This window comes from Carettochelys insculpta, chromosome 11 (assembly GCF_033958435.1).
Source record: "Carettochelys insculpta isolate YL-2023 chromosome 11, ASM3395843v1, whole genome shotgun sequence".
Lineage (NCBI taxonomy): Eukaryota > Metazoa > Chordata > Testudines > Carettochelyidae > Carettochelys > Carettochelys insculpta.
In genome coordinates this window covers 3,710,634-3,738,508 of record NC_134147.1, presented here as the reverse complement: position 1 = coordinate 3,738,508, position 27,875 = coordinate 3,710,634, and the positions used below count along the sequence as shown (strand labels likewise).

Below are 27,875 nucleotides of genomic sequence, written 5' to 3'. Positions count from 1 at the left end.
GGGATAGGAGGAAAGATCCTTTCATGGATCGGGAATTGGTTAAAAGACAGAAAACAAAGGGTGGGAATAAATGGTAAATTTTCACAATGGAGGAGGGTAACTAGTGGTGTTCCCCAGGGGTCAGTCCTGGGACCGATCCTGTTCAACTTGTTCATCAATGATCTAGAAAATGAGGTAAGCAGTGAGGTGGCAAAGTTTGCAGATGACACCAAGTTGTTCAGGACAGTCAAAACCAAAACAGATTGTGAAGAACTACAAAAAGATCTCAGCAAACTGAGTGATTGGGCAGCAAAATGGCAAATGAAATGTAATGTGGGTAAGTGTAAGGTAATGCATGTTGGAAAAAATAACCCAAATTACACGTACTACGTGATGGGGTCAAATTTAGCTACGACAGATCAGGAAAGGGATCTTGGAGTTATAGTGGATAGTTCTCTGAAGACATCCACGCAGTGTGCAGCGGCAGTTAGTAAGGCAAATAGGATGTTAGGAATTATTAAAAAAGGGATCGATAATAAGACAAAAGATATCATACTTCCCCTATATAAAACTATGGTACGCCCACATCTTGAGTACTGCGTGCAGATGTGGTCTCCTCACCTCAAAAAAGATATATTGGCATTAGAAAAGGTTCAGAAAAGGGCGACTAAGATGATTAGGGGCTTGGAACGGGTCCCATATGGGGAGAGGCTAGAGAGACTGGGACTTTTCAGTCTGGAAAAGAGGCGATTGAGGGGCGATATGATAGAGGTATATAAAATCATGAATGGTGTGGAGAAAGTGAATATAGAAAAATAATTTACCTTTTCCCATAATACAAGAACTAGGGGACACCAAATGAAATTGATGGGTAGTAGGTTCAAAACTAATAAAAGGAAATTTTTCTTCACACAGCGCACAGTCAACCTGTGGAACTCCTTGCCCGAGGAGGCTGTGAAGGCCAGGACTCTATTAGGGTTTGAAAAAGAGCTCGATAAATTTTTGCAGGTTAGGTCCATAAATGGCTATTAGCCAGGGATAAAGTATGGTGCCCTAGCCTTCAGAACAAGGGCAGGAGATGGATGGCAGGAGATAAATCACTTGATCATTGTCTTCTGTTCTCCTTCTCTGGGGCACCTGGCATTGGCCACCGTCGGCAGATGGGATGCTGGGCTGGATGGACCTTTGGTCTGACCCAGTATGGCCATTCTTATGTTCTTATATAAGCATATTGCATGTGTCTTTTATTCTATAACAGTAGAAAAACCAAATAGAGCCTTCCACTTCCTGCTTTAGGATATGGTACGGTGAATCTCCAGACTTGAAATAGTGGACCTGTTTAGCATGTTGTTTAGCCAAGTGTACATGATTTGATTTGCACTTAGTTTTGTTGGGAGATTTAAAAAGAGCTTGCCTCTTAGAACTGCTACTGAAGTCATTACTTTGTTAGCACATTTGCCACTCAGCTGTCCTTAGTGAGGGAAGATACGTCCTTTTCATGTAATTATCATTTCTTACAATTCACTAGCACAGGGCACTCATGGTTATTTAAGAGGATAGAGGCTGAAAGCTAACTTCAGTGACACATAATAAATAGGTACAGTAAACCCTCGATATAACAGACTAATTGGGGGGAAGGTTGTCCCCTCTTACTGAAAATCTGTTATATTCTGGGGGGGCAATGATTTTAGGGACCCCAGAGGACTTCAGGAGCAACGGAGGGGAAGTCTGTTGTTCCCAAAGTCCGCTGTTCCCAAAGTCCGCTAAATTGGGGTCCGTAAAAATTGAGGGTTTACTGTACGTGATATTAATGTGCTGTCACTCAGAAGTGTTATGCAATCAACAGTTTTTTCTAAGAAGAAGTTAATTATGGAAAAACTTATTTGTGCTGCATGTCTGTTATGAGTGTCTCAGGATTTAGCTGCAGCGTTAGAACCAACAACTCAGAGTTAGGAAAGTTAATGCTATGTAAATTAAAGCTCATAGAAGATTACTTCTTTTCTGTCTGAAGAAATCTGATCACATGGTCACACCTTCCCTATAGTCAATGCCCTCTATGCCCCATCCTGATCCTCACTCTCCTGAGTCACATCGCTGAAAAGGCAACACCTATTGTAGAAGAGAGGGACAGAAAGATAACTAGAACAGTCAGGCTATGTCTACACTAGCCCCTGCTTTTCAAAAGGGGAATGCTAATAAGACGCTTTGGGATGTGCTAATGAGGCACTGCAATGATTATGCAGCGCCTCATTAGCATAATGGTGGCCGTGGCACTTTGAAAGGGCCGCTTTTGATTGCATGTGGCTTGTCGACATGGGGTCCTTTTCGAAAGGACCCCACACACTTTGAAATCCCCACATTCCTATAACCAAATAGGAATAAAGGGATTTTGAAGTATTCAGGGTCCTTTCGAAAAGGACCCAACGTAGACGAGCCGCGCATGATCGAAAGCAGCACTTTCCAAGTGCTGCAGCTGCCATTATGCTAGTGAGGCGCTGCATATTCATTGAAGCAATTTATTAGCATATCCCAAAGTGTCTCATTAGCATCCCCCTTTCGAAAGGGGGAAGCTAGTGTAGACATAGCCTCAGAGAATAATAATTAGCCTCTCTGCAAGGGCTCACTATCTGGTTAATGTTTATATGTTACCAGTAGTTCATGCAGAATCAGTGAACTCAAGAAGAGTGTAAATTTCTCTGCTTTTTAGATTGTTTTATAATGTTGCCAGACATCTTAGAGGAGCCCTACACTTCACTGCCACTAAGAGTGATGCCCACTTGTCTCTTTATGCTGTTTTATTCCTCAGTGCCCTGGGGCAGCTCCTTGATGTGGTTTGAGTCACATGGGTGCTAAGAATGGCAGAGTGTAATGTTCACAGATATTTTGACTCCCGTTACATTTAAAAACCAAAGAAGGGTAGCATTTTACGTTATATGCTGAAAGGCAAATCCTTTTTTTCTAAGTGTTAGCTAAGTATTGTGTGAGGATAGCCACATGAGGCCTCCAGAATTTTACACTGTTGCCCTCCTTTACTATGGTGATGATGTCCCCATAGACTACAGCTCCCAGACTGCAGTTCGCTACATTTGTAAAAGTGGCTGACCCATATTTCATGCTGGTATTTGCATTCTCTGCAAGCCATACCTTCATATTAAAAATTAAGGCAGTTGGGATATGATCTGTTGTATGCCTAAGCTTCCAGCAAGTTGCTGAGGTGATACCTGAGAATTGTTGGTAACAAGCTAACCAGGCTGGGTGTGAAGAGGGGTGAAAGCTCTTGGACTAGCTGCAGAACTGTAATAGCTCTCTAAGGAGCATAGTCACAGATTTATTGCCAGTGTTGTGAAAAAAATGGAAAGCCCAAAATTTCTGAGGTAAGTAAGTGATTTTGTATTCCCTATGTAGGAGTTGCCTGGTTTGGATAAGTTGAGTCCAGCCTGCTCTGGTACCAGCACCCCACGCAGCAGTGTTCTTGTGTCACACAGCCCTATGAGCCCAGAGAGCATCAAATTGGTGCATCGACACAGGTACCTGCTTCTCTTCTGTAATCTCTAGGCTGTCTAACAGTTTAAGCAGATGGTTCTAAATGTATCATCCGGGATTAGCATGGGTTCTCTGAACTCAGTAGGAGGACAGAGGCAGGATTTAATAAAGGTTATGGGCCTAAACAGGATCAGGCTCATACGTGGCTGGAAGTACTGTGGAAGCAGAAATACCATCCTTTGGCAAAATGTGTCTCTTTCGTTAGTCTGCAGTGACCACTCATACTTGATTTAGAGTCATCGCTGGAAGTTCTGAAGTGAAGCCATTCATTCCTTTTCATGTCTAGGTTGGAAACTGTGTTGCGCTGAGAAGCAAGGGCTTTAATAGGAATCTTAAGTGCTTGTTAGCTGCAAGCTGACACAGCTACTCTGCTGCTATGTTTGTACAAACAGATAGCATATTCTTAAGTGGCATCTAGATTTTTCTCAGAGCCCAAAATTCAAAATGATTTTGGGGGCCCGAACTTTTAATATTTCTGACAATGAAGGATAGGCAACCCTGCTCAAGTTAAACACACTCTCTCTGACAACTAAAAAAAGTGCTCATTTTTGGAACTGAATTAAAACTGAATTGTTGCGTAAGGTTCTAAAGATGTCAGATTATTGTGTGTGCAATTCTGATTTCCAGCCTAGACCACAACCAAAATACAGTAAGAGTCGCTTTCCAGGTCTTTGATGAGAATGGTAAAAAAGAGCACAGACTGATTTTCAGATTTAAGAGGCTGATAAGGTTTAGATAAGCATCTGAACTTTTGGATTTTTATTCAGACTGAGCACCCATTCCTAACACCAAGATTAAATGGTGATAGCAGGACTTCAGGATACAAAGAAGTATTTTTAGCATCTATAAAATGTGCTGTTAGTTGAAAAGAGTTATAACCTCACAAGACAGAATGCAAACAGAAGAAAACTGGATGTGTGAAATCTCCACTGCAGTTCTCTGTTTTTTCCTTTAGAAGAGTGACTCTCTGGCTCTGTTTTTAAAGCTTTGTTCATTAGGACAGGTTGCAGCCACACACTCTCAGGTGTATGAATCCAAGAAGTTAAGTTGTGTGGTAGAATTCCACAATTCACCACTCAGTACAAGTGTTGGCACTATTCTCAAAAGTCATCAACATGTAAAGGGTTTCCAAGTTGTTAGAGTGATTTATCAAGTTCTAGTGTGTACAAGAATATATCAATATGATTTTATATCATGAGAGGTCAAAGTGCATTCAGCTGCCTTCAGTTTTAATACAGAGATGTGGATACTACAGACTACACAGGAAATGCTCCATCTTGAGCCACGTAGCCTCTGCTGGAGCTCAGTGAAACTTTCTTGGGCATTGTCTCCACAGGTTACATCTCAGCATTAAAACTGAAGCGGTTTCAGTCAGCTCTGTTTCAGGCAAATTTTGTGTAGCGCTCAGGCTCCTGAAAAAATGCCAATTTGGCCCCGGTGGTAGTTTGAATAATTTCATAAGCATGTAGCTATCTAAAATGTAACAGTATTGGTTTTGTATTTCCATCATCATAAAAATGTGAGGCATGGGGCTGGATTTGCGTAAGTGTTTATAGCCTCATTTTTCATAGGTGTACAATATTAAAGTCTGAGGGACTTGCAGACAGTCCGCACCTTTGACGAGCAGGCCTCTCTCGTGAAAACTAAGATTTGGAAAATAATATTGCCTAACCTTTGCATCCTGTTGTACCTCTGTCTCCATTTTTGTTTTAGCCCACTGAACATGCTGGGTTCAGTCCGACACTCGTCATCCTCTCTTTCTTCTCATACATCCAGTGAAACAGGAAACCTGGTTATCCTAACAGACAGTTCTTTAGGGGAGACTGCTGAGGACATGTACCACATGCAGGTACAGCTGCAATACAACATCAAGTACCTATTACTAAGAATAGAACTGAACATGCTCTGTAGGCCATGTTGGGATAAGGATCATTGATGTGTATAGTAGGCATATCTTTGAACTGAAAACCTATAGCAATATTCCCCTGGAGTGTCTGGCCTGGTATATAGCTCAGAACCTGTTAAAGATAGGCAGAAATATTGTGGAGGCAGAGATGGCTCCCAATGATTTCTTCCTAAGGTAAATTTGATTAACTCTTTCATAGGTGTAAATTTAAAGTTCCTAGTACAGCCTGGAACCAGATAAAGGTAACTTTTATAAAGAATGTGTTATCACCTGGTGAGCAGAATAGGTAGGTTTTCTTTTCTCAGTGCAGTGCTTAAATTACTTAGTAGTATCTTTCAATCCATGACAATCAATCTGAAATGCTGAAATGGGTCCCACAACCCCATGAGTGTGCAGTGTTAATAATGAGTTTTATTGTGACTGTTTCCTAGACACAGGTCACATTCCCCACACATTGGATGATCTGAGGCAGGTGAATATATAAATGCACCAGTCTGCTCAGTCTTGCTGGTATCTCTGTCTGCTGCAGCTTGTGCACCCTAACTCCACGTACCAAGACTCAGTCACCAACGTCTCTGTTTTATCCTCATCCCAGGCCAGCCCTTCCACCTCAAGCCTGAGCTCTACCCATTCTGCACCATCCCAGATGATTAACTCTGCCCCTCCTAGTGCACGAGGTAAGAACGGAGGGACTTTGAATGAGGAGTTCAGAGGAATCCAAATGACCCTGATTCTTGTCCTCTCAGTTTATAGAGTGTACTGCTGAGATGCTTGAAATATATAGTAATTTTGCTATTTCGCTTTTGGAATTAGGGACTGAGTTTTCACCTGTGACTTTTTCTGAAATGTTTTGTGTAACTGCCAAAGAGATCACTGAATTTTGCTGAAAAGACGATTGAGGAGTGTATATCTTTGGTACTTTCTGGCTTCGGGCAGTTTAGCTATGCAATGGTTTTAAATGTACTTCCACACAACTGAACCAACCACTTGCATCACAGATACTGTGAAGGGAAATGCTACCATATTGTCCTGTGGCAAACAGTCTCCTGAAGGATGTAAATAGTTACTTGTTCCAGTACTTGCAAGACCATCAGGAAAAAGACAACGTTCAACCTTGTGTCTTTAAAGAAATTAAAGCATCCTAAAGAAGTTGTGAGCTGGGTTAACTTGCATATATACAATGATGTTCGAAGGGCTTGGAATGAGAGATACCAGAATTAAAGGAGGACTTTCACACTGGGACGTAACTGAAGACAAGAAAAAAAGAAAAACAAAATGTGTACCTCTTCATTGTTTACCTATTTTCCCTTACCTCTTAGGATAATTAGGCTTAGTGCAGTGCATCTACTTTTCTTTAGGCCTCGAAATGCAGTAGTCACTCCATGTCTGCTGCTACATCCTTAGTTCTTTAAGGACCTCCATTTAGGTTGTTGCCTTCCCCTGTTTTGGTGGTTCTGTTGCATGTCCACCTGTTCCCACCCCAGTCGCTGCTATATCTCTCCAAAGGCTCATGCAGAAGGCCTCTATCATACAGGCTCCAGAGTTTGGGTCCAGTTGCTCAGTTCTTGTCTCTTTTCCCCACACAAGAGAACTATACTGGTCGCACTGTGGCCAGGGGTCTCTGTAGAAGAAAAAAAGAGGGCAGAATTTGTTTCTTCTTAACTACAATAAGACATTTTTAACTTTCAGTCCAACCCATCTTTGTTCATGATCCTACAGTGAAGTCATAAGTTACAGTCTGTTGCCATGTCACAAATCCAGCAGTATGATTTAATTGAAGTGTGATGTGGAATAGGAAGCTGAGGAGTATATCAATAAAAATAGCTTGGTTAATTATCAAGAACTGGAGGAAAATAATGACAACCCAAATAATGAAATAATTATAATAAAGGTGATGTAGCAAAGCAGGGAAAGTGGAAATGAATATGGTGCTGTAGTGTCAGGAAGGCTTTGTAAATGAACCTGCCCATCTAGTTCTATAAGTCTGCGAGGTGTGAATCTTTTCAGGGAGCTATGTGGGGGTTTGGTGCTTGCAGTATTTTAAGCTCCTTTCCATGTCAGAAATCTGGTATTCAGTCACAGGCCTTGCCAGTGTTTCTGAGCTGTCTAACTTCCCAGCATCACAAACTGCCCCCTCAACTGTGGTCTCTGCTGTTGCTTAGGAACCAAAGTGATGAACAATATAGAAGGATGATCTGGCTGATGCTTAAGTCAACAGCACCTCCCACAGATGAGAATTAGATAACTCTGCTGACTACAAATAAGGAAACAACAAGAGAAGCAGTGATTTTAAATTGTATTATTTAAAGGGATGTTTTCAGATAATTATTTATTTTGTTTTGTTTTACGCTCCATTTTTACTAATACATTTTGATAAGTTAATGAAAAAAAAGCATTTCTTCCCTGCCAGTTTTGTCCATTTTCAGTTAGGCTGTTTACAATCTAATGAATTATTATGAAATTCCACACGCAATGAAGTGGAATGAAAATCCTAGATTTTTCTGTACTTCAAAATGTGCACTTTTCTAATCTGGTTATTATGAAAGCACCATTCCAAGTAAAATTATTCAGTTAAAAAAAAAGAAGAAGCTTCTATATGAAAGTTCCACTATTTTGAAATTAACATGGCTTTGGTTTCTTTGCCTTTTGGGGTTTTTTGTTTTTATTTTCTTTTGTTTGTGTTAATTGGGTGAATTTGATGCTTGTTAAAATGATTGATGGCTAGAGCAAGGTACTATGCAAACTTCACGTGCACAGTTCTGGCAATGCACCTTTTTGTATTTATTTATATTCTTTTTAATTTAGTGCTGGTGAAAGGTGCTGGATTGACAACACTGGAGGCTGAAGCCCTCTATTTATCCACAGAACAGATACAGCACGGGCGGCAGCAGTGCAAGCTTCCCCACACTGCCCCCACCAATGTACCTCATCTCTGTCCTGGAGGGACCACCTCTAGAGGTGAGAGGATAGTTCAGTCTCCATGACCAGTTCAGTCCTTGGCCTTTCTGCTGAGACTGCCGGCAAAGTTACCAACTGGAATGCTACATCAGTCAGGAAGAGTATTAAAGCTAGTAGCTCATTTCACATGGGCCAGCTAGCATTTCTCACACTTAACCGTTCTTGTCCCCTCTGGTTCTAGGTTGAATGTTGGTAACCTCTATTTCCAGTTCTAGTATTTACCAGTTATTAAAAGTTTTCATTTCTCGGTTCACGTCTTAACCTGGAGATGAAAAACTGTATCCCATTTCCCTAGTCCTTGCACCAGCTTCTCCCATTAGCTCCAGTCTTGACATGCAGCATGCTTACTAATGCCAGTCTAAGCAGAGAGATGGCTTTGTGAGGTGGATTAATTTCCACAGTGACCGAGAGACCACTTGGGTCACTTGCACTTAGGGTTCAACTAGAATCTGAATCACCCATCCCTGCAGATGGTAGAGCTAACCCCCTATTCCCAAAACATGGTGCTGTTCACTGAAAGAATAGTATCAGTTATTTGAGGATCAACAATAAGCCAAGTAAGATAAGTAATGTATTAAATTAACATTTTATTTGCGGGAATATAGACATCAAGAAAATAGATTGATACTGATGATATGCACAAAGAACAAATTAAAAAGTAAGCTGCAAACCTTACCTCAGTGTTACAGTGCACATTACTTACAGCCAGGATACAGGAACCTGAATATTATAAAGAACTGTTGTAAGTAGGATACAGTAAGAACTCCACTAGTTTGCACTAGTGATAGAGAAACACATTACAAATTATTTGCAAGTTAGAGTATACTCTTTTCTGGTTTTGCCTGGCCTGGCCCAGTCCCTAACAGTGCCTCTGGTATGCAGCGCTTCCTGTTTGCCTGTTGGGAAGCAAAAGAGTAGCACTGTGTTGTAGGTAAGGTCAATGAGAATTTTTGAGTTTGCATTCAGTCCCCTTGAGATTTTTCAGATGAAGCACTACTCTAATTCCAATGGGGTAAAAAGAAGGTATGAGTCAAGGTTCCTTAACCAGGAGATATAACAGGGAGTCCTATTAGGAGGTATGTAATAGTTTTAAAGGGATCGTTCTAAAATGGGCCTGGAGCACGCGGAGTACATTTTAGAGGCAGCTCAGATTAAGCGCTAACTAATCCCAGCTTCCTTACTCAGCATGGTAAAAAGCCTCTGTACATGGCAATTAAAGTAAATAAAAATCTTTCTCAGAGCTAAAAGTTTATGTTTGGGGCTGGAAGCAAATTACTTCAAAATACCAATAAAAATGGGAGAATGAAGAAGAATTTAACAAGAGTTTACAGATGCCTCAATTAAATGAAAATTAATTACTAAAACCAGTATTTTGGGTCAGTGTTAATATTGTATTTGGTTAAGCATGTTGTTGTAAAATGAAGAGCCTTCCCTGGCCCTGTCAAACCAAGTTTTGCTTTCCTATAACCAGAATGCAAAGCACTGAACATATTACATGTACAGGGCTACAAGCTGGAAAGCACAGCAGACCAATAGTATGTGCTGCTGGATTTTAAGTCTGCAGGACTGCTGCATTCCTGTGTTGTTCAAGAGAGCTATGGCAACTTTTGAAGCTTTTAAAAGGTTTGATCTTGTTTTTCAGTGTTTACTTGACTCTCAAAGGGGGCCTCAGAGAAGATGCTCCTTATCCAAGTCCAATTATAATGACATTTCTAACCACAGTTATTTGCAGTCCCAAACTGAGGACACAGAAGGAAGGGCTGGTTTTAAAAATTAGACTCTGCCACCATAAAGCAGCATGTGTGGGATTTTGCAGATAATGCATTGCAAGGTCTTGTAAGATTCATGATTTGTTCTAAACTCATGGCAAGTACTGCTGCAGTTTGCTCCCATGACAAGAAAAGTGAGGCTAAAATGATTAAAAGGGTAGGGTGGGGCAGAGGGGGGATGATTGCAGGGTGGTTTGTGCTGTGATTCAGTTCTCGGCCTCCCTAAAAGTTCAGTGTTTTTATATTTGCCACGCAGAAATAGGACTATCTGTGATGTGTATGTGAGTAAAGAGACTCAGCATAAAGTGTTAAAGCCGTATTTTTAAAGATAATATGTCCAAGAATTAAGAATGTCTAAATGTATTTGTTTTATGTCTGTGGAGAAATCATGATTGGGGTTAGGTTGCAGATACGTTGCATTTATTTACGCAGTGCTGGGATTTAGAAAGTGTAGAACTTTGTTCTGCACTCTGCTGACCTCGTTGGTCCCACCACTGTGTGCTGAATATCTGTCCAGAAAGGTGCATGTTATGCTTCTGTTGGTGTAAAAGCTGTATTAACTAGAAGAAGAAGAAAAAAAAGCCTTTCCTCATATATTGGAGTGCTGTTCAAGCAATATGCCTGCGGCTGTGAAAGTTTCAAAAGGGGGCATGTCTTTCTCAAAGGCAGGCATGGCTGGATAATGCGCTGTGTGCTGCTGTCTGTAAAGTGTGTGTTTGTGGCACAAATAATTGATACAAGTTAAAGCTCATGTCTGCAGCTTCAGAATGTTAATCTCTGCATATTACTGTGTCTCAAATGAGGGTGTGTTTATCAGTACTACCAAACACCCACAAGCCATCCCATATTGTGAATCATTCTTGTGGCATGTCCATTGTAGCTATGTACATCAGCAAGCCCATTGGTGCATGGTGCGCTCCTTGCAGACCGTGGTGCCTAATGTAAAAACACTAAGTAGACTGGTAAAAAATGTTGTACTCCGACAAAGATTTAATATGAAACATGCAGACCCTCTGATAACGTCACATCTGCTGGCAGTTACCCAGATTATAAACAACTAGAGGGCCACATGAACAAGTATACTCATAACTATATACCAGCATGCTGGCAAATCTCTGACATATTCTGAGAGTAGCCACATGCTGCTTGGCAATTATATGTCCTCTGAAAGCACAGTGCTAAAGTGTTCCCAAAATTCTTGGACTCGTAGTTTTCAACCTGTGGTCTGCACACCCTTGCCGGTCTGCAGATTGTGTCTGATTTCCAAGTGGCCCTCACCTCCATTCAGAATCTGTAAGGGCTCTGCAAATGAAAAAGGGTTGTAAACCACTGTCATAGAACCTTCCAGTTTTATCTGCCTGATATTAATAAAGAGGAAGCCAGGCATGGGAATCACCATTTATCTGTACTGTCTCTGACATGCACAAGGCAAATTCCAGCATCAGTTGTATATTGCATCCCAACCTCAGATCCTGTTCATAAAATTCACAGTTTTAGGGCCTCTGTAAACATAGATCTGATATCTTATTAAGTCAAGGAAGAGTAGGCGTATTAAATCACTACCACTGTTGATCCCATGCAGAAAGATACATTTTTATTTTAGGGGTAAGTGTCTTGTAATATACAACTAGTGACTTCCTGGGTTGTACATCCTAAACCTAACAATGTGTCCATAACTTAACTGAATAACAAGTGGATTATTACTTCAGTCTAGCATTGTGCACCTACCTACAGTCATCTGCTAAGTGGGCTTAGCACCCTGTCTTCTTGGAGTCCTGTAAGATCATTGTCCAGATTGTTGGGTAGTTCGTGAGTCCCAGGAAAGGAGGAGGACTAAACCACTGGGCCATGCTGAGATCTCTGTGATTTGTCATGTGTACGTGATTATTTTCACTTGTTTACAGGCTCTCCCTCTCTACCAGATAAGTACCGCCACACTCGGGAGCTGATGATGCTGCTGCCAACCCACCGGGACCGACCAAGCAGTGCCATGTATCCTGCAGCTATCATGGAAAATGGACAGGTAATCAACTTGCTGTTCTTTCCTAGTACAGCAGCTATGGCAGTCATGTATGTGTGATTAGCATACAGATCCATCCACTGTTCTAATTTGTAATTATCTTCACGTCTTCCCTTTATACCTTTCCCAGCAAACAGAAATCACTGACCTAGCTTTATTTACAGAGCTTCTCATCAAATTGTTTAGAGATGTCTCTGATTGTCTCTCTCCACCTGTCAGAACTATTATATTTGATACACTATAATCAGCATCATATTGAGTATGTTGTAATTGTGGGTCCCCTTTGTGGGGACAGGCTCCTCTTACTTTAACTCTGACCAGCAGATGCTGAGTCATCAAAAACTGACACATTACTTTACTTTTACATAGAGCCTAGAGCATGGGACGGACACAGTTTTAGAAATAAATGTAAATTAATCAACTTTATAAAACACAACCCCAACTGGTAAATGAAGTATAGAACCCAGTTTCCCAAAATCAAAGACTGAATAATTCATGGTTCACAACCCAGAGCTCTTCAGTGCAAAAAAAAACCCTCAAAACATCATCCCTTCATTCAGCGTCTCATGGAAAATTTTCTCCAAATGGCTATGAGGACAGCTGTTCCTGGCAGCATGATACAAAGGTGAAAAATTCAGACCAGTCAAGTGATGTGGGAAACAAATTCCATACTTAACACTACTCACAAATAAATATAGGGGCAGTAAGGCTGGCTGCATTAGCTGATATTGGCGGCTTTGGAATTATTCCTGGGCCATAGAGGTCAAGAAGCTCAGTGGTTTGAGCATTGGCCTGCTAAACCCAGGGTTGTGGAGCTCAGTCCTTGAGGGGGGCATTTAGGGATTTGGGCAAACAGAGTTAAAAAAAACAAAAACAAAAAGGGGATGGTGCTTGGTCCTGCCAAGAGGGCAGGGGACTGGACTTGATGACCTCCAGAGGTCCCTTCCAGTTCTATGAGATGTGTATAAGTAGGTCTGGAATAACCAACAGCCAATCCTTATTAGTCTTTAAGAGTTAATACTCCCAAGGGCATTTAACCAATAAATGGCTAAAATGGTTTCCAACAACACAGTGCCTCCAAACAGTCTCCCACCTATCCTTTGCCTACTGACATTCATGTGGAACCTCAGAGGTTAGAGCTTCCATGGATTTTTATCTCAAGCCTTTAAGCTACCACAGGTTCTGTACTGCCAAATCTGTAACTGTTTCACATTTCTGTGCTGTCTCTTCTTGTCTTTAGCCTCCCAATTTTCAGCGCGCCTTGATTCAGCAAGTGATCGGACCATGCAAACCTTGCAGTGATCCCAATCTATCTGTTGCTGAAAAAGGTATTCCTTTTCTTAATTATACACTTGTCTCTTGTCATGTTTCTCTGTTCATACTTATATATTGATGGACTTCCACCTTTGTACATGTTCTCCTATTCTTAGGCTTCACATAGCTTCGCTAAGCTGGGGACTTCTGTCAGCCTAAAGACAGCATTACTGTTGCTTTAGACCTACAAAGAGATGTACGAGTAAAAAAGTTCCTTACCCTTTCCTAGTGACAATGGACAAATCCTGCAGTCCTGACACAAACTCCCTCTGAGCTCAGTGTGAGCGTAGCATTAGTAAGGGCTGCAGGAGTTGTCCCAAAGATAATACTTAATATATACTGAGCTATTCTTCTTCAACTGATTCTCAAGCTTATCCTGTGAGGTAGCTTATAATTTCATCATTATTATCATCAATAATAATTTCATCATTATTAGTAGAAGAACAGGGAATCTTCTTTAAGTGATGAACAGGGAATCCCAGCTTCTGAGCCAAGTTGTTAATGTAAATAAATGCAGATGCAGATGTATCTGCAACCTTGAAACCATTACTGCTGCCTGTAAACCAAAAGTGCCCTTAACCCATGCGTTTTATTAAGGTTCACGGCCTGTGAACTTGACCCACCCAAGAAGCCCTCCACACTAATTCTCTTGGACAGCAGAGTGAGATGAGGGGGAAACTGTTCATGTTTTAGTTTCACTGCTGCTGAACTTACGCACACAGTGCACTTCACGTCAGCAGATGACTTGGCTGCTCTAGGGCAATAGGAGCTTCCATGGTAACGTCCTCCCTGGAGCATAGCTGGAGGAAGTGTTGGTTCCAACATGCAGAAGCCGGGTTCTGAACCATCTAGTAACAGAATCATGTACAGTACTTCTAGGCACTGCTCTAGGCTAGAGAGCAGATCCAAGTAGTGTAATGAGCCAGTGAACCAGATTTACGTCTGTTTTTCACATTCCCTCTGATCAGTGCTATTGATTATTCCCTTTGAACATTACCAAAAGGGCCTCAAGGAGAGGAAGAGAAATAAACTCTAGTTAGTGCTTGTGGCTAGCATCTGAGTACAGACTATTGATATGAATGTCACTTTTAGTCCCATTAGGGAAAGATTTCTATTGATTAGTAATATATTGTGCAGGTTCGGCATGTGATATTTGCTCTGTACGCTCAAGGAGCAAAATTGTTACTTGGTAACCATTGTGTGACATACAGCTGCTGCATTTTATTTTTAATCACGGTTTATTACAGCAGTGCCATATTTTATAGAGCATCAGCTGATAAAAGTACTTGTGGCTTATGTATACTGGCACGCCCACAGTTGCTTTTGGGCTGCATCAGTGCTAGAGCAATCATGGGAGAATTTCAGGAAATCATAGATTCGGCACAATGCAGTCAACTTTTTGTTCTGATTCAACAACTGAGCTGTTACATGTTAGTTGTCCTGTCTGGAGATTTCAGCCTGAATCCAACTCACTGTCTGTCTCTGAAAAGACACTGTCCAACTTCAAAGAATCATAGAATCTTAGGACTGGAAGGAACCTTAGGAGGTCATTTAGTCCAGCCCCCTGCCTGAAGCAGGATCAATCCTTACTAAATCATCCCAGCCAGGACCTTGTCAAGCCAGGACTTAAAATCCTCTAGGGACAGAGATTTCACTACCTCTCTAGGTAAAGAATTCCAGGGCTTCACCACTCTCCTGGTAAAATAGTTTTTCCTTATAGCCAGCCTACACCTCTCCCTCTGTAACTTCAGACCACCGCCCCTTGTTCTGCAATCTGTCACTACTGAGAACAGCCTCTCTCCATCTTCCTTAGAGCCCCCTTTCAGGAAGGTGAAAGCTGCTATAAAATCACCCCTCACTCTTCTCTTCTGCAGATTAAATAAGCCCAAATCCCTCAGCCTCTCCTCATAGGTCATGTGCTCCAACCCCTTAATCATTTTCACTGCCCTCTGCTGAATGCACTCCAGTGCATCCACATCCTTTCTGTACTGAGACCCAGAATTGGACACAATGCCCCAGATGAGACCTCACCAGTGCCAAATAGAGGGGAATAATAACTTCACTAGATCTGCTGGAAATGCTTCTCCTATTGCACTCCAATATGCTATAAGCTTTCTTGACTATAAGGGCACACTGTTGACTCATAGCCAACCTCTCTTCCACCATAAACCCTGGATCCTTTTCTGCTGCATTGCTACTTAGCCATTCAGCACCTAACCTGTAACAATGCTTGGGATTTTTCCATCCCAAGTGCAGGACTCTGCACTTCTTGTTGAACCTCATCAAATTTCTTTTGGCCCAGTCCTCCAATTTATCTAGGTCACTCAGGACCCTATCCCTATCCTCCAATGTATCTTTATGTCCCCCTAACTTAGCGTCATCCACAAATTTGCTGAGGGTGCAATCCATCCTCTCATCCAGGTCATTAATAAAGATGTTGAACAATACTGGCCCTACAACCAATCCTTGGGGCACCCCATTTGAAACTGACTGCCAACCAGACATTGAGCCATTGATCACTACCCATTGGGCCCAACCATCTAGCCAGCTTTCTATCCATCTTACAGTCCATGTATCCAATCCATAGTTATGGGCAAAAATGTTGTGAGAGACGGTATCAAAAGCTTTGCTAAAGTCAAGGTATATCACATCCATGGACTTCCCCATGTCCACAGAGCCAGTTACCTCATCATAGTTACTAATAAAATTGGTTAGACATGACTTGCCCTTGGTGAATCCATGCTGACTACTCTTGATCACTTTCCCCTCTTCCAAGTGCTTCAAAATGGATTCCTTGAGGATCCCCTCAATGATTTTTCCACAGACTAAGGTAAGGCTGACCAGTCTATAGTTCCCTGGATTGTTCTCCTTTACTTTTTTAAAGATGGGCACTACATTTGCCTTTTTCCAATCATTTGGGACCTCTCCCAGTCTCCGTGAATTTTCAAAGACAATAGCCAAAGGGTCTGCAGTGACATCTGCCAATTCCCTCAATACCCTCAGATGCATTAAATCCAGATCCATGGATCTGTGTGCATCTAACTTTTCTACACAGCTCTTAACCTGTTCTTTACCCAACGACAGATGCCCACCTCCCTCCCATACTGTATTGCCTAGTGCCGTTGTCTGGGAGCTGACCTTGTCTGTGAAGGCTGAGGCAAAAAAAGCTTTGAGAACTTCAGCCTTTCCCACATCATCTGTCTCCAGGTTACCTCCCTCATCCAATAATGGACCCATGCCCTCCCAGATAACCCTCTTATTGTTAACATGCCTGTAGGAACCCTTCTTGTTGCCCTTCACATTCCTCGCTAACTGCAATTCCAGTTGTATTTTCGCTTCCTCATTACCCCCTGGCATTCGTCAGCCATATAGTTATACTCCTTCATAGTCATCTGTCCAAGTTTCCACTTCTTATAAGCACCATTTATGAGTTTAAGCTCACCAAGGATTTCCCTGGTAAGTCAAGCTGGTTGCCTACCATATTTGCTTTTCTTACTGCACATCTGGATGGTTTGTTCCTGCACCTTCAATAAGACTTCTTTTAAATACTGTCAGTTCTCCTGAACTTCTTTCCCCTTCATACTAGCTTCCCAGGGGATCCTGCCCACCCGTTCTCTCTGGGAGTCAAAGTCTGCTCTTCTGAAATCAAGGGTCTGTATTATACTGCTCACCTTCCTCCTTTTGTCAAAATCCTGAAATCTCCCATCTCATGATCACTGCAGCCCAGGTTGCCATCCATTTCTCTTTCTCCTCCTAGTTCTTCCCTGCCTGTGAGCAGCTAGTCAAGCTGCGCAGGGCTCCTGGTCAGTTCCTTCAGCACTTGTACCAAGAAGTTATCCTCAACATTCTCCAAAAATTTCTTGGATTGTCTGTGTGCTGCTGTATTGGTCTCCCAACAAATGTCTGGGTGATTAGTCTCCTATGCGAACCAGAGCCTGTGATCTGGAAGCTTCTTAGTTGTCTGAAGAAATTCTCATCTACCTCATCTTGTGGTCTATAGCAGACACCAACCACAACATCACCTCTATTGCTTCCGTGTATAAGCCCAACCCAAAGACTCTCAACTGGCTTTTCTCCCTCCATATACTAGAGCTCTGAGCAATCATACTGCTCTCTCACATACAGCACAGCTCCTCCTCCTTTTCTCCATTGCCTGTCCTTCCTGAACAGTTTATACCCTTCTGTGACCGTGCTCCAATTACGCGAGTCATCCCACCAAGTCTCCATTATTCCAATCACCTCATACCTCTTCGACTGTGCCAGGGCCTCTGATTCTTCCTTTTTGTTTCCTAGGTTTCTTGCATTTGTGTACAAACACCTTAGTTAATTGGCTGATTAGTCTACTTTCTCCTTTCAAAACAGGGGTTGTCCTTCGTTATTCTTTCTTCCTTCCCCTTTTATCTCAGGGCATGTGTCACCATCCCCTGAAGAACCTAGTTTAAAGCACTCCTTTCTCTCTCTCTCATATATAATCACAGATCTGTGATAGGCATTGTACTCCAGCTCATAGGGTGAGGCATTCTCTTCCCAAAAGAAATTTCAGGAAGATGCTGTCCAGTGCTTCTTTGCCGAATCCCCAACTCCAGGAATTCCAGATCAAAACCTACAACTGCCCTCTCAAAAAAGGAAGGCCTATCCAGGGAACCGGTGCAGGGCTAGGTCTTCAGAGACATAGCCATGTTGATGCCAGTAATTTCCAAGGCTGCACTGAAGGTTTCAGTAGTGCCTGCAGCACTCGCCCACCCTGTGCCAAGGGTCCACAATTGGAACCCTTTGCATTGCAGATTAGCAGCAATTCAATGGCAGAATGGCTGGTCAAGTGTGGGGAAAAGGCTTCCGGTGGAGTATGGCCTTAAGACTGGCTTAGGCAACCCAAGGTACCTCATCTGTCCAGACAGATGATTGGTGGTGTAGAGCCAGCTCAGGAGATCTTACTCTATTTCCTTTTCCTGATGCCAGCACAGCAAAGGGACTTAGCTGGGATCACCTGCACCAGGCCAGTCTCTGGCTTTGTTTTTGACCTGTGGGCTTATTTGCATTTGCTACAAACTAGAGCAGTTCAACAGGATCATGTGAGTGCAGAAATGAACTTGATGCCATCTTGGCACATACTCCCCTGACCTGCACTCTATATAGATCACTTGCATCCCTAGGAATGGCCCATCTTTTTTCTGAGGATTCTCACTTTGTCTCTTTCTTCCACTCCCTCTTTCACCTACAGATCGGTTTATCTTCACATCTTTCATGTTTCCAGTTCTAACTTTGCAGTCATTTCGATTTTATAATTGGCTCATTTTTTTTTCCTGGGGAGCCTTTGCTTCCCTCTAAGTCAGGTACTAATTAAAAGCTGCAAGGGCAATATATATATACACTGTCATGGTACATAACATTGGTATATAAGATAACCTTTACTCCTGTCCACTATCACAGATGTTAGGAGCTTAAAAAAAACAAAAACCATCAAAGCTTGGCAATTTTTGCCTGTTTACACTAGGGAGCTGAGACTCATGAGTGAGAATCCTGCAAAATGAATGTTCAGAGAAGCTGATTTACAAGGTAAGTAATATTTGCTCTTGCAGTTGAATGGCAGGTGAAATCATAAAGGAAGATTGGAGTTTGGCCTGTGCCTCGGACTGACACTCATGTGAATAGAGGATAATTCTTGATGGTGTGATCTTCTGAAGTCTTAGTAAAACATATTCCTGGGCTGGGGAAAAGAGTGGAGAATTTTTAACCTTCTCCAGGATCACCAGCCATTTTCCAGAACATGCATGTGTGCTCCCGGGACAAGTATTGATAGATTTGGATGTAAAACTCACCAACCTTTTAAAAAAACAACAGTTTTATTTCCCAGTACAGAAATATATTCTAATCATGAAACAGAAGGGCATTTATTCACCTGCTCTCCCCCATCATTAATTTTAGTTAAGTTTATTGCCTATGAAATATTCTAAGCTAGCTGAGCATCTCTCTGGTTATTTTGCTTGTGGCAGGCCTTAATACCTACTGCTTTCATCCAGTTATGTCCCCAAAACAGTTGCAGAGGAGTCAGGATAAGATCCCATTAGAAAAAAAAATCATAACAAAAATTCCATTGACATCTATTGTATTATAGTTCCCTTGCATTTTCCACTGCTGGTTGGTATTAGCAGCCATTAGATGGACTCTGATAAATTATAAGCTTTTTGTAATCCTTTGCATATTTGCATCTTCTACTGTGAAGCCTATTCTTAGAACCTGTTTCCTGTCATCCAGAGCCTACAAGGAAGGTCTAATAACTAAATTCAGTGTCTGTTAAAATAATACAATTAGAGGATAAGATTGAGATGGTAAGAAAAATTTGACAGAGATGTAGAAAAGAATGGTTGTTCTTCAAACAGAAGAACAGTGTATCGTAATGCAGGTGCATTAATCAAGGATAATTCCTTTCTTGTCAGAGGAATTAATCTCACTGTTATGAGACTATCTTCCATATCTGAAGAAGGAGGAGCTTTTTCATTGTTAGACTCTCCCAATCATTTTGCTTCCCCCTTCAGATACTAAACGGTTTTTAGAATAACCAACACAGCAGTAAATCAAATCAAATCACTGTTCTGGCACATTGACTAGTGTATTTTCAGCTTCTTGCAATCTAGAAAGGGGTACAGTGTGTCTGAAAGAAATAAAAGTGTGTTTTCTTTCCAGACATTTCATGTCACTTAGGTTTGAAGAAAAAACTATTGCTTTTCACATCTGAATGTATGATCTTCGTTTTCTCTGCCTGAGTTCTTTTCCCCGTAAAAGTGAAGGTATCTAGAGATCTTAACCAGTATATATTATATGACTGTGAAGACAAAAAAGCTTGTCTTTTGTCTAAAGAAAGTCAGGTCTTCTGATGGTAATTCTGAAGTAGGATTATGTGATTTCTCAGAATCACATTTTGAAGAATTGTAATCATATCTAGTGATTAACTTTTTAGCCTAGGAAATTATGCCATTAAAATTAAGTGTTTTTTATTGCCTTATGTTTACATCTGATCAGCTGAGTCATCCTCCACCTAGCCATGATGGTGCAGTGATTGGTTTTGTTGTGTTTAGTGAGGTTTCTGCCACTTAAGGTTCTACTCTTCTCTTTACTCTTAAATTAAAAAAAGAAAAAAAAAATCACCTTTCTATAGATCCCAGTCCCCTGAATCACCCTGGCCCTGGAGTCTGGCCCATTCTTGTAGCCAAAAAGCACACAGCTTCTCTTGTGCTTGCTGCCTCCAGGTCCACCTTGTGCTCAGGTACTTCATCAAATGGCAAGGAGCCAGATCCACAATCTCGGTTGAGGAATGGAGAAATGCCATTGTCTCCAGTCCCAAGAAAAACCTGTAATGTAATGTTACCCAAGTTCAATCTGTTTCCATCCTTCAGCTGTGCCAGCAGCACCCAGCAGCTGGAGCCTAGACAGCGGAACCAGAGAGGCCCTGCCATTCCTGTCTGCCCACGTTGGGAGCATCTTGGCCCCACCAGTACCTCCCCGAAGCCTACCCCATGGTAAGGAAATACCCAGTAGGTCCACTTGTTAAGCCCTGTACTCATGCACAGGAAGAGATGTAGGCCACATGAAAGCCAACATTGACTTGCATGAACCTTCTGTAAGGAACGCAGGGAGAGAAGGCTGTCTCTGGCTGCTTGGTAGATTATTAGACAACACTTAAAAATTCATCAGCTGCAGCAGTAAGGTTGTAAGTGTGTTCTGGGACTGGAATTAGATTTATGAGCAGTGTAAGCTGGTCTGGCTTCTTATCAGTGACCCTCCTCTGCAGTAGTTTAAAGCTATGAAGATGTTAATTGTGTCTCACGACGTTGAGCATTAAAGGGCCTGTTGTCTTGCCATGATATCCTTAATAACAACGGTGGGTAAAATTCTATTCTCGCTACTGAACTCCTCATTCGAACTATGTGATGATGTGTCCAATGCACTGCACGTTACCCATTCCAGCATTTGCTTTACAGGATATGGTATGCTCTGGATTGGAGATGAGGCTGTCAGCAGGTGGATCTGGTTACCTGTATTACAGGGGGCTTGAACCATGAATTAATTCTTACTGCCTTGAGGTTGTGCAGATCTGGGAACCCGCACCTACAGTCCTTTATTAATATTTTATTCCCTGTTTCATTTCAGGTCACTACGCACTGCATTTTGATGCCTTCCACCACCATCTCAGTGATGCACCTCCAGCACTGCCTGCACGAACATTGCGCAAGGTAAAATGACCTCTCAAGGTTGCAGGACACAGCACCCAGCTAATCTGATCATAAGCAGTTATGTTCATTCCCAGAATCTCCAACTCTTGTACACCATAATGGTTTTAACATCCATTCAGCCATATAGCCATATTCCCATATTCTCTGAGAGGCAGAAAGTGTATCTTCTGTTTCTAAGGAGCAGATGCTCAGACTGAAGGCTGACATGGGGACTGTCTACTCCAGGGTGGGCAATAATTTTTGCAGGGCAGGACACTTGAAGAATTTGGTAAGTGGTGAGGGAACACATATTTCTATTCTGTTAACAGAGGAGGTGTGAGGTCTGGAACAGATTTTGCGTGCAGGAGGGAGCTCTGAGCATGGTCTTGGATGCAAGAGAGGATGCAGGGTTTGGAAGGGAATTTGGGCACAGGAGGGATTCTGACTTGGAACAGTGGTGTAGGAGAAGATGCAGGGCCTTGGAGGAAGTTTGGAGGCAGGAAGGGGTTCTGACCTGGGGCAGTAGGTTGGGGTGCAGAAGGGGTGCCTGGTGCAGGTTCTGACCAGGAGATGCTTATTACAGGCAGCTCCCAGCTGGTGGCATAGTGGGGCACTCATGCCTGCATACCAGGGTAGCCCCACGCTGCTTAAAGCCAAAAGGTTTGTGGCAAACCAAAGGAAAATGCTTGGTGGGCCAGATTTTGCCCATCCCTGGTCTACCCCCAGATCTCTGTTAAATGAATAGTCTTGCAGTAATCAGACATGAAGGCTTTTGTTCCAATATATCTGTTAGTCTCTGAGGTTCCACAGAAGGTCTCGTTGTTTTGGGGAGTCATTCTGGACAATAAGGTAAATATAATTCAACAGAGCAATACTGTTGTAAAAATAGCTAACATTGTTCTGGGATGTATTAGCAGGACAGTTGTAAACAAGACACGAAGTAATTTTTCAACTCTGTCTGCAGTGATTAGGCCTCAGCTGGAGTATTGTGTCCAGTTTTGGGCTCCACATTTCAGGAAAGATGTGGTGAAGTCCAGAGAAGAGCAACAAAAGTCATAAGCAATCTAGATTGAAAAAATGGGTTTGCTGAGTCTGCAAGAGAGAAGACTGAGTAGACATAACTGTTTCAAGGACATTAAAAGTTGTTATAAGGAGCAGGGAGAAAAATGTTCTTTTTAGCTTCTGAGGATAGGACAAGAAGCAATGGGCCTAAACTGCAGCAACGGCAGTTTAGATTGGACATTAGGAAAAACTTCCTGTCAGGGTGGTTAACGCTAGAGACATTGTGGAGTCTCCATCACTGGAGGTTTTTAAGAGCACATTAGACAAACACCTGTCAAGAATAGTCTAGATAATACTTAGTATTGTCATGAGTGTAGAGACTAGAATGCATCCTGTAAGGTCCCTTCCAGTCGTATAATTTTGTTTATTAGAGAGCGAACAATGAAAGAATACTGTTAGACATTTGTTATTCCCTTTAGCACTGAAGTTTCAAACATGCGCACATTTGCACCTGCATGAATGTGGTGGCAAATTAGTTACTTGGGCCAATACATAGTAGGAGGCTGTATATTGATGCTTTCTAAAACTCCAGACTCTGCTCTGCTCCCAGCAGAACAGTAAATGGAAATTAACAAGATTTGATGAGTGCTTTAGAAATTATTTCCTCTCTGTTGCTCTTCCTCACTCTGCTCAGAGTGCATCAGTAGTGGAAGTAGAGGAGCAGAGCAGGTGGTAGCAACTGTGAATTTAACAAATCTGACACGTCTTTCCTGGTGAGCACCAAAGAACTTTAATTTTGCCTCAGAGCAGTATGTAGCCTGCGGGGAGGAGCAGTTGTAAAGAGAATAGAAGAAGACAGTAGTAAAGCAGCACAAAGTACAAAGAAAAGAAGCAAAGAACAGAGGGAGAAGAGAGGGAAATGAGAGCATATAGTCGCTGACCAAAAATCTGTATAGGAGTGCAAGGTTCTGAACACAGCTGCATGGGAGGAGCTGCTTCCTCACAGCCTCAGAGAAGATTGGGAACTGGGCTGGATAGCTGCAAATCCACTTGCCAAACCAATTTCCTCAATTCACCCACCGGACTTCACCTGCAGACAGTTTGGGTTGCAAGATTGTTTGCTGGGGAGAGGACTGGACACAGAGAATAGGGGAGATGACAGGAAAAATTAGGAAATAACCTCCGAAAAAAAGACTGCTGGAAAAAATAGAAAAAAGAGGGAAAAGGAACAAAAAGAGGAGGGAAGAGGAAATTGGAAAAGGCAGAAATAATATGAATGCATAGATATCCTCAGTGAGGGCTACAGGAAAGGGCAGAGGGAGACACATGCATTAGGCATGGTGGAAATACACAATATAGCATTAAATCTTTTAAAATAAAACGACAAAAGGAAGCTGATTAATATGTACCCTTGCACTAAGGAGAGGAAATAGCAACAGAAATTTTTAATAAATAGCAATTACTAACTTTTAAATGGCAAAACACCAGAAAAATGAATCTGTAAAATCTAGTAACACATGTTTAATGTTTTCATTATTTTTGTGGTGCTGGATTTTACATAAATGTAGGAGGTCATAGTGTAAGACAGGTGTGGAGGAAGACACTGGGATGTGGGACATGTTAAATAGGGTTGGAGAAGGGAGGGTCACCATCATGACTACTAGCTTTTTACCATTTGATCATGGCAACAGGAAAAGCATATTTGCTTGCACAAACAGCTCTTTGTACATGAAAATTGGGCGTATGTGTGTACAAATGGCTAAGATTGCTTTTCTTAAGCATAAAAGCAATTGAGCAGTAACTAGCGTAAACAATTAAACATGACTGCTGAGATCCAAATTTGTTAACATGTGTTTTTCTTTAAACAGTCTCCTCTTCACCCAATCCCTGCATCACCCACAAGTCCTCAGTCTGGCCTGGATGGAAGTAACTCCACTCTGTCAGGCAGTGCCAGCAGCGGTGTCTCCTCCTTAAGTGAGAGTAACTTTGGACACTCGTCCGAGCCCCCTCCTCGCACAGACACTATGGATTCTGTCCCGAGTCAGGCCTGGAATACTGATGAAGACTTAGAGACCCCCTACCTCCCTGTCAGGTATAGTCTCTCTGAACCTGATGTTCTGGAGTCACTCAAATCCCAACCATGTCGAAGCCACTCTGCTCCATCTGGAGTCATTCCTCAGGACACTATGGACCCTCCAGCTCTCCCCCCAAAACCATACCATGCTCGGCTGCCAAACATGGAGAATGAAGAGGAAATTATGTTGATGATGGAAGAGGAAGACAAACACAGGCCACTGCACCGCAAAGTCTCCCAATCAGCTGGTGGTGGAAAGGAGGAGCAGGCCCGGGTAGCATGGGAGCACGGCGTCAGTGAGCAGTAAGCAGGACTGCATGGGAAGAAGTTTGTCTAATAATTCCAGGTCTGACAAAAAGGAAAGAGATGTAAAAATTCAGGATTCAAAGGAGAGGACAGTGATCCAATTCTTTACTTTCTACTGCCATGAGTAAACGTCTGGAGCCCATACAGAGCTTGGGCTGGCATGTGAGGTTGCTGCTTTCCTTTTTATTGAATTTTATACTTTCAAAATTTACGTTTTTTTAATTTTTTGGTGTGCAGTGGGCGCTTTATTCCTTCTGCAGTTTATCAGACCACACTAAGTGGCCTGTGAGCTGTTAGCCATAGAGACTTGCAGAAACGGAAAAGAAATGGAATATTGAAGGGGAAAGGGACATGGTGAGTTGTTTTAAAAAGCTTTCCTCCCAATTTTGAGACGCACACAAATAGAAGCAGTTGCACTAGGGACATGTTTATTTGCTGTATAGAAGTGAAAGCTCATTGCTGAATTCAGGGATTTCATGAACTGTCAGGCTGGAAGGTGCATTCTCCGCAGGCAATGGAAACTTGGCTGTTCTATGAAGAAACTGGTTCTTCCAGGTGTGTGACCATAAACAGCTTTACAGTAGTCTCCTGTATTGACTCATTTGTGATAAAATGATCCAGCCAGTGCTGACAGGCTTCCATATTGATTTTTGAGGTGTCATTTCAAACAAATTCTGCCTCCTTTTTTTTTTTTTTGTGGACATGTACTTTGGGTTTTCATATTTGTTTCTCAATTTCTTCTGTTTTTTTACTGGGTGAGCCAACCTGCTTTTCCATTGGAGTGTTAGTCCATATCCACCTTTACTGCAGGGTAAGAGAGGGTTATGTAGCCTTTGGTGCTGCAACCCGATTTTGAGTCTTTTCTTATGCCTAGCTCCAAGCAGGTGGTTGTCACCAGCACTTTTATTCCAGTCAAGGAACCAGTTAAGTGGCTCATGCCCCAACTGCTTGATAACTCGGTAAGTAAGAAGAGAAGGCTTGAATACATTATATCTAATCCTTGCCTCAGGACTGCAAGTCTGTACAATCCACATCAACATCCATGACCAGAGAGCTGAGGCTCATTAACTGTATTTGTTACTGTAATATCTTATGTACCACTCTGATACATTTCACTGCCGCTGATGCACAATGCCTCCATCTCTCCCTGCATATAGAAAACATGAGCTGTGTCTTGAGCACTCCAAATTCAGGGATTTTAAAGGTGAACTGTAAGGGGTTGGAGGTGTTTGTTACCTTCTTTGCTTCTTTATGATTTGTTTAAAGGCTTGAAAACTCCCGTTTTATTGTAAGAGGTTTTTGCCCTCTCTTTTTACATTGCACAAATATCCTGTCTTTACTTCCGTTTTTTTGCTGGCAGATTCGGAGAAGGACTGTAGAATTTAGTGCAATGAAGATATGATGTAAAGCAAGAGACTGAGACCAGCGGAGCGGCCTGGGGAAGGGAATTTTAATCCGGCTGTATTAAGTTTTAAGGCATTTTGGTTTTCTGTGTTTAACGCCTGCTTACTACCTGACAAATGGGAGAGTGCATTTTATATGAGGGCTGAGAAATTTCCCATTTCTGAAGTCATTTGAGAAATCTTTTAGCAGAAACAGGGAAGAAAACATCAAATGCTTTATATTCATGTTTATAAGATAAGTAAACAAAAAATCAGCTTTCATTTTAGCCCTTCTTTATAATATGCCCTAGTAGTACTTGTCTAGTACTTTTCATCCATTGACTGCAAAGCACATTCCAGAGGAAGAGAATAAATATCTCTGTATAAATACCTTTACAGTTGGGAAAACTGGAGCACAGGGGAATTAAGGGATTTACCCAACACCATACAAATCATTGGCAGAAATGGGAACAGAAATAAAGCTATCCAGACTTACGATTCTGTGCCCTAGCCAAGCTGATTCTTATGCTATAAACATTATAAGTAGGCAAAAAAAAGAACTCTTTTGCCTTTGCAGGTCACCTTTAGCACTACCTTTACGCAAAGTGAGTCAAGAAATACGCCACTTCTGAATTCTCCTCATAATGATTATTTGTATCCAGTTTGGACTCAGAGCATTGTATAGAGCAGGTACTGAGATTGTTTATCCATTCTCAAGCTGTAGCCCGTGCAAAAGAAATGTTGTTCTAATTTTCTTTTTTAATTGACCTGCCTTGCTTGAAAAAGTTCTATCCCGTTTCCTTTAGTTTTGCTAGAGCAGGACATTGGGAATCATTTATCCTTTAGCATCACGACACAGGTGTTAAAATCTGGCCCACAATGGGCATTTCATCTCCTACCAGGAATGCTAATGAAAGACTGAATTGAAATAAAAAATGCTGACTCTCTTCAGAGCCAGAGTCTCAGCTGATGAACATCAGTACAGCTTTATCGAAATTAATGGAATATTCTGATCTATACTATTGGCTAATCTGGTCCAGTATCTTTATATGAAACTTTATTAGAACCAGACACTTATTTTCCTTTTGTAGTAGAGGGGTTAAACAATATTATACCTGGAAACGTATTAAGCTCTCTTGTAGATACAAACGTAAAGTATCTGGGTGTGAAGCTTTGTGAGCAAGTATGAAGTTAACATTCGAGTAAATCTAAACTTTAATATCCAGCCACTAGCTGCGTCTACACGTGCACGCTACTTCGAAGTAGCGGCAGTAACTTCGAAATAGCGCCCGTCACGTCTACACGTGTTGGGCGCTATTTCGAAGTTGAAATCGACGTTAGGCGGCGAGACGTCGAAGTCGCTAACCCCATGAGGGGATGGGAATAGCGCCCTACTTCGACGTTCAACATCG

At 41.9% G+C, this 27,875-nt stretch overlaps 1 protein-coding gene across 1 annotated transcript in view; it reads left to right on the top strand.

Annotated features, from left to right (window-relative positions):
• The window catches only part of DOCK3 (dedicator of cytokinesis 3), a 428,244-nt gene extending 403,162 nt beyond the window's left edge, over positions 1 to 25,082 (top strand). The window contains exons 47-53 of the mRNA XM_075006205.1: positions 3,385 to 3,506; positions 5,236 to 5,371; positions 5,958 to 6,105; positions 12,060 to 12,178; positions 13,416 to 13,503; positions 21,638 to 21,720; positions 24,570 to 25,082. Of these exons, the coding sequence (XP_074862306.1) occupies positions 3,385 to 3,506; positions 5,236 to 5,371; positions 5,958 to 6,105; positions 12,060 to 12,178; positions 13,416 to 13,503; positions 21,638 to 21,720; positions 24,570 to 25,082 (1,209 nt within the window). The remainder of the gene's footprint in view (positions 1 to 3,384; positions 3,507 to 5,235; positions 5,372 to 5,957; positions 6,106 to 12,059; positions 12,179 to 13,415; positions 13,504 to 21,637; positions 21,721 to 24,569) is intronic.
• The last annotated feature ends 2,793 nt before the right edge of the window (positions 25,083 to 27,875 follow it).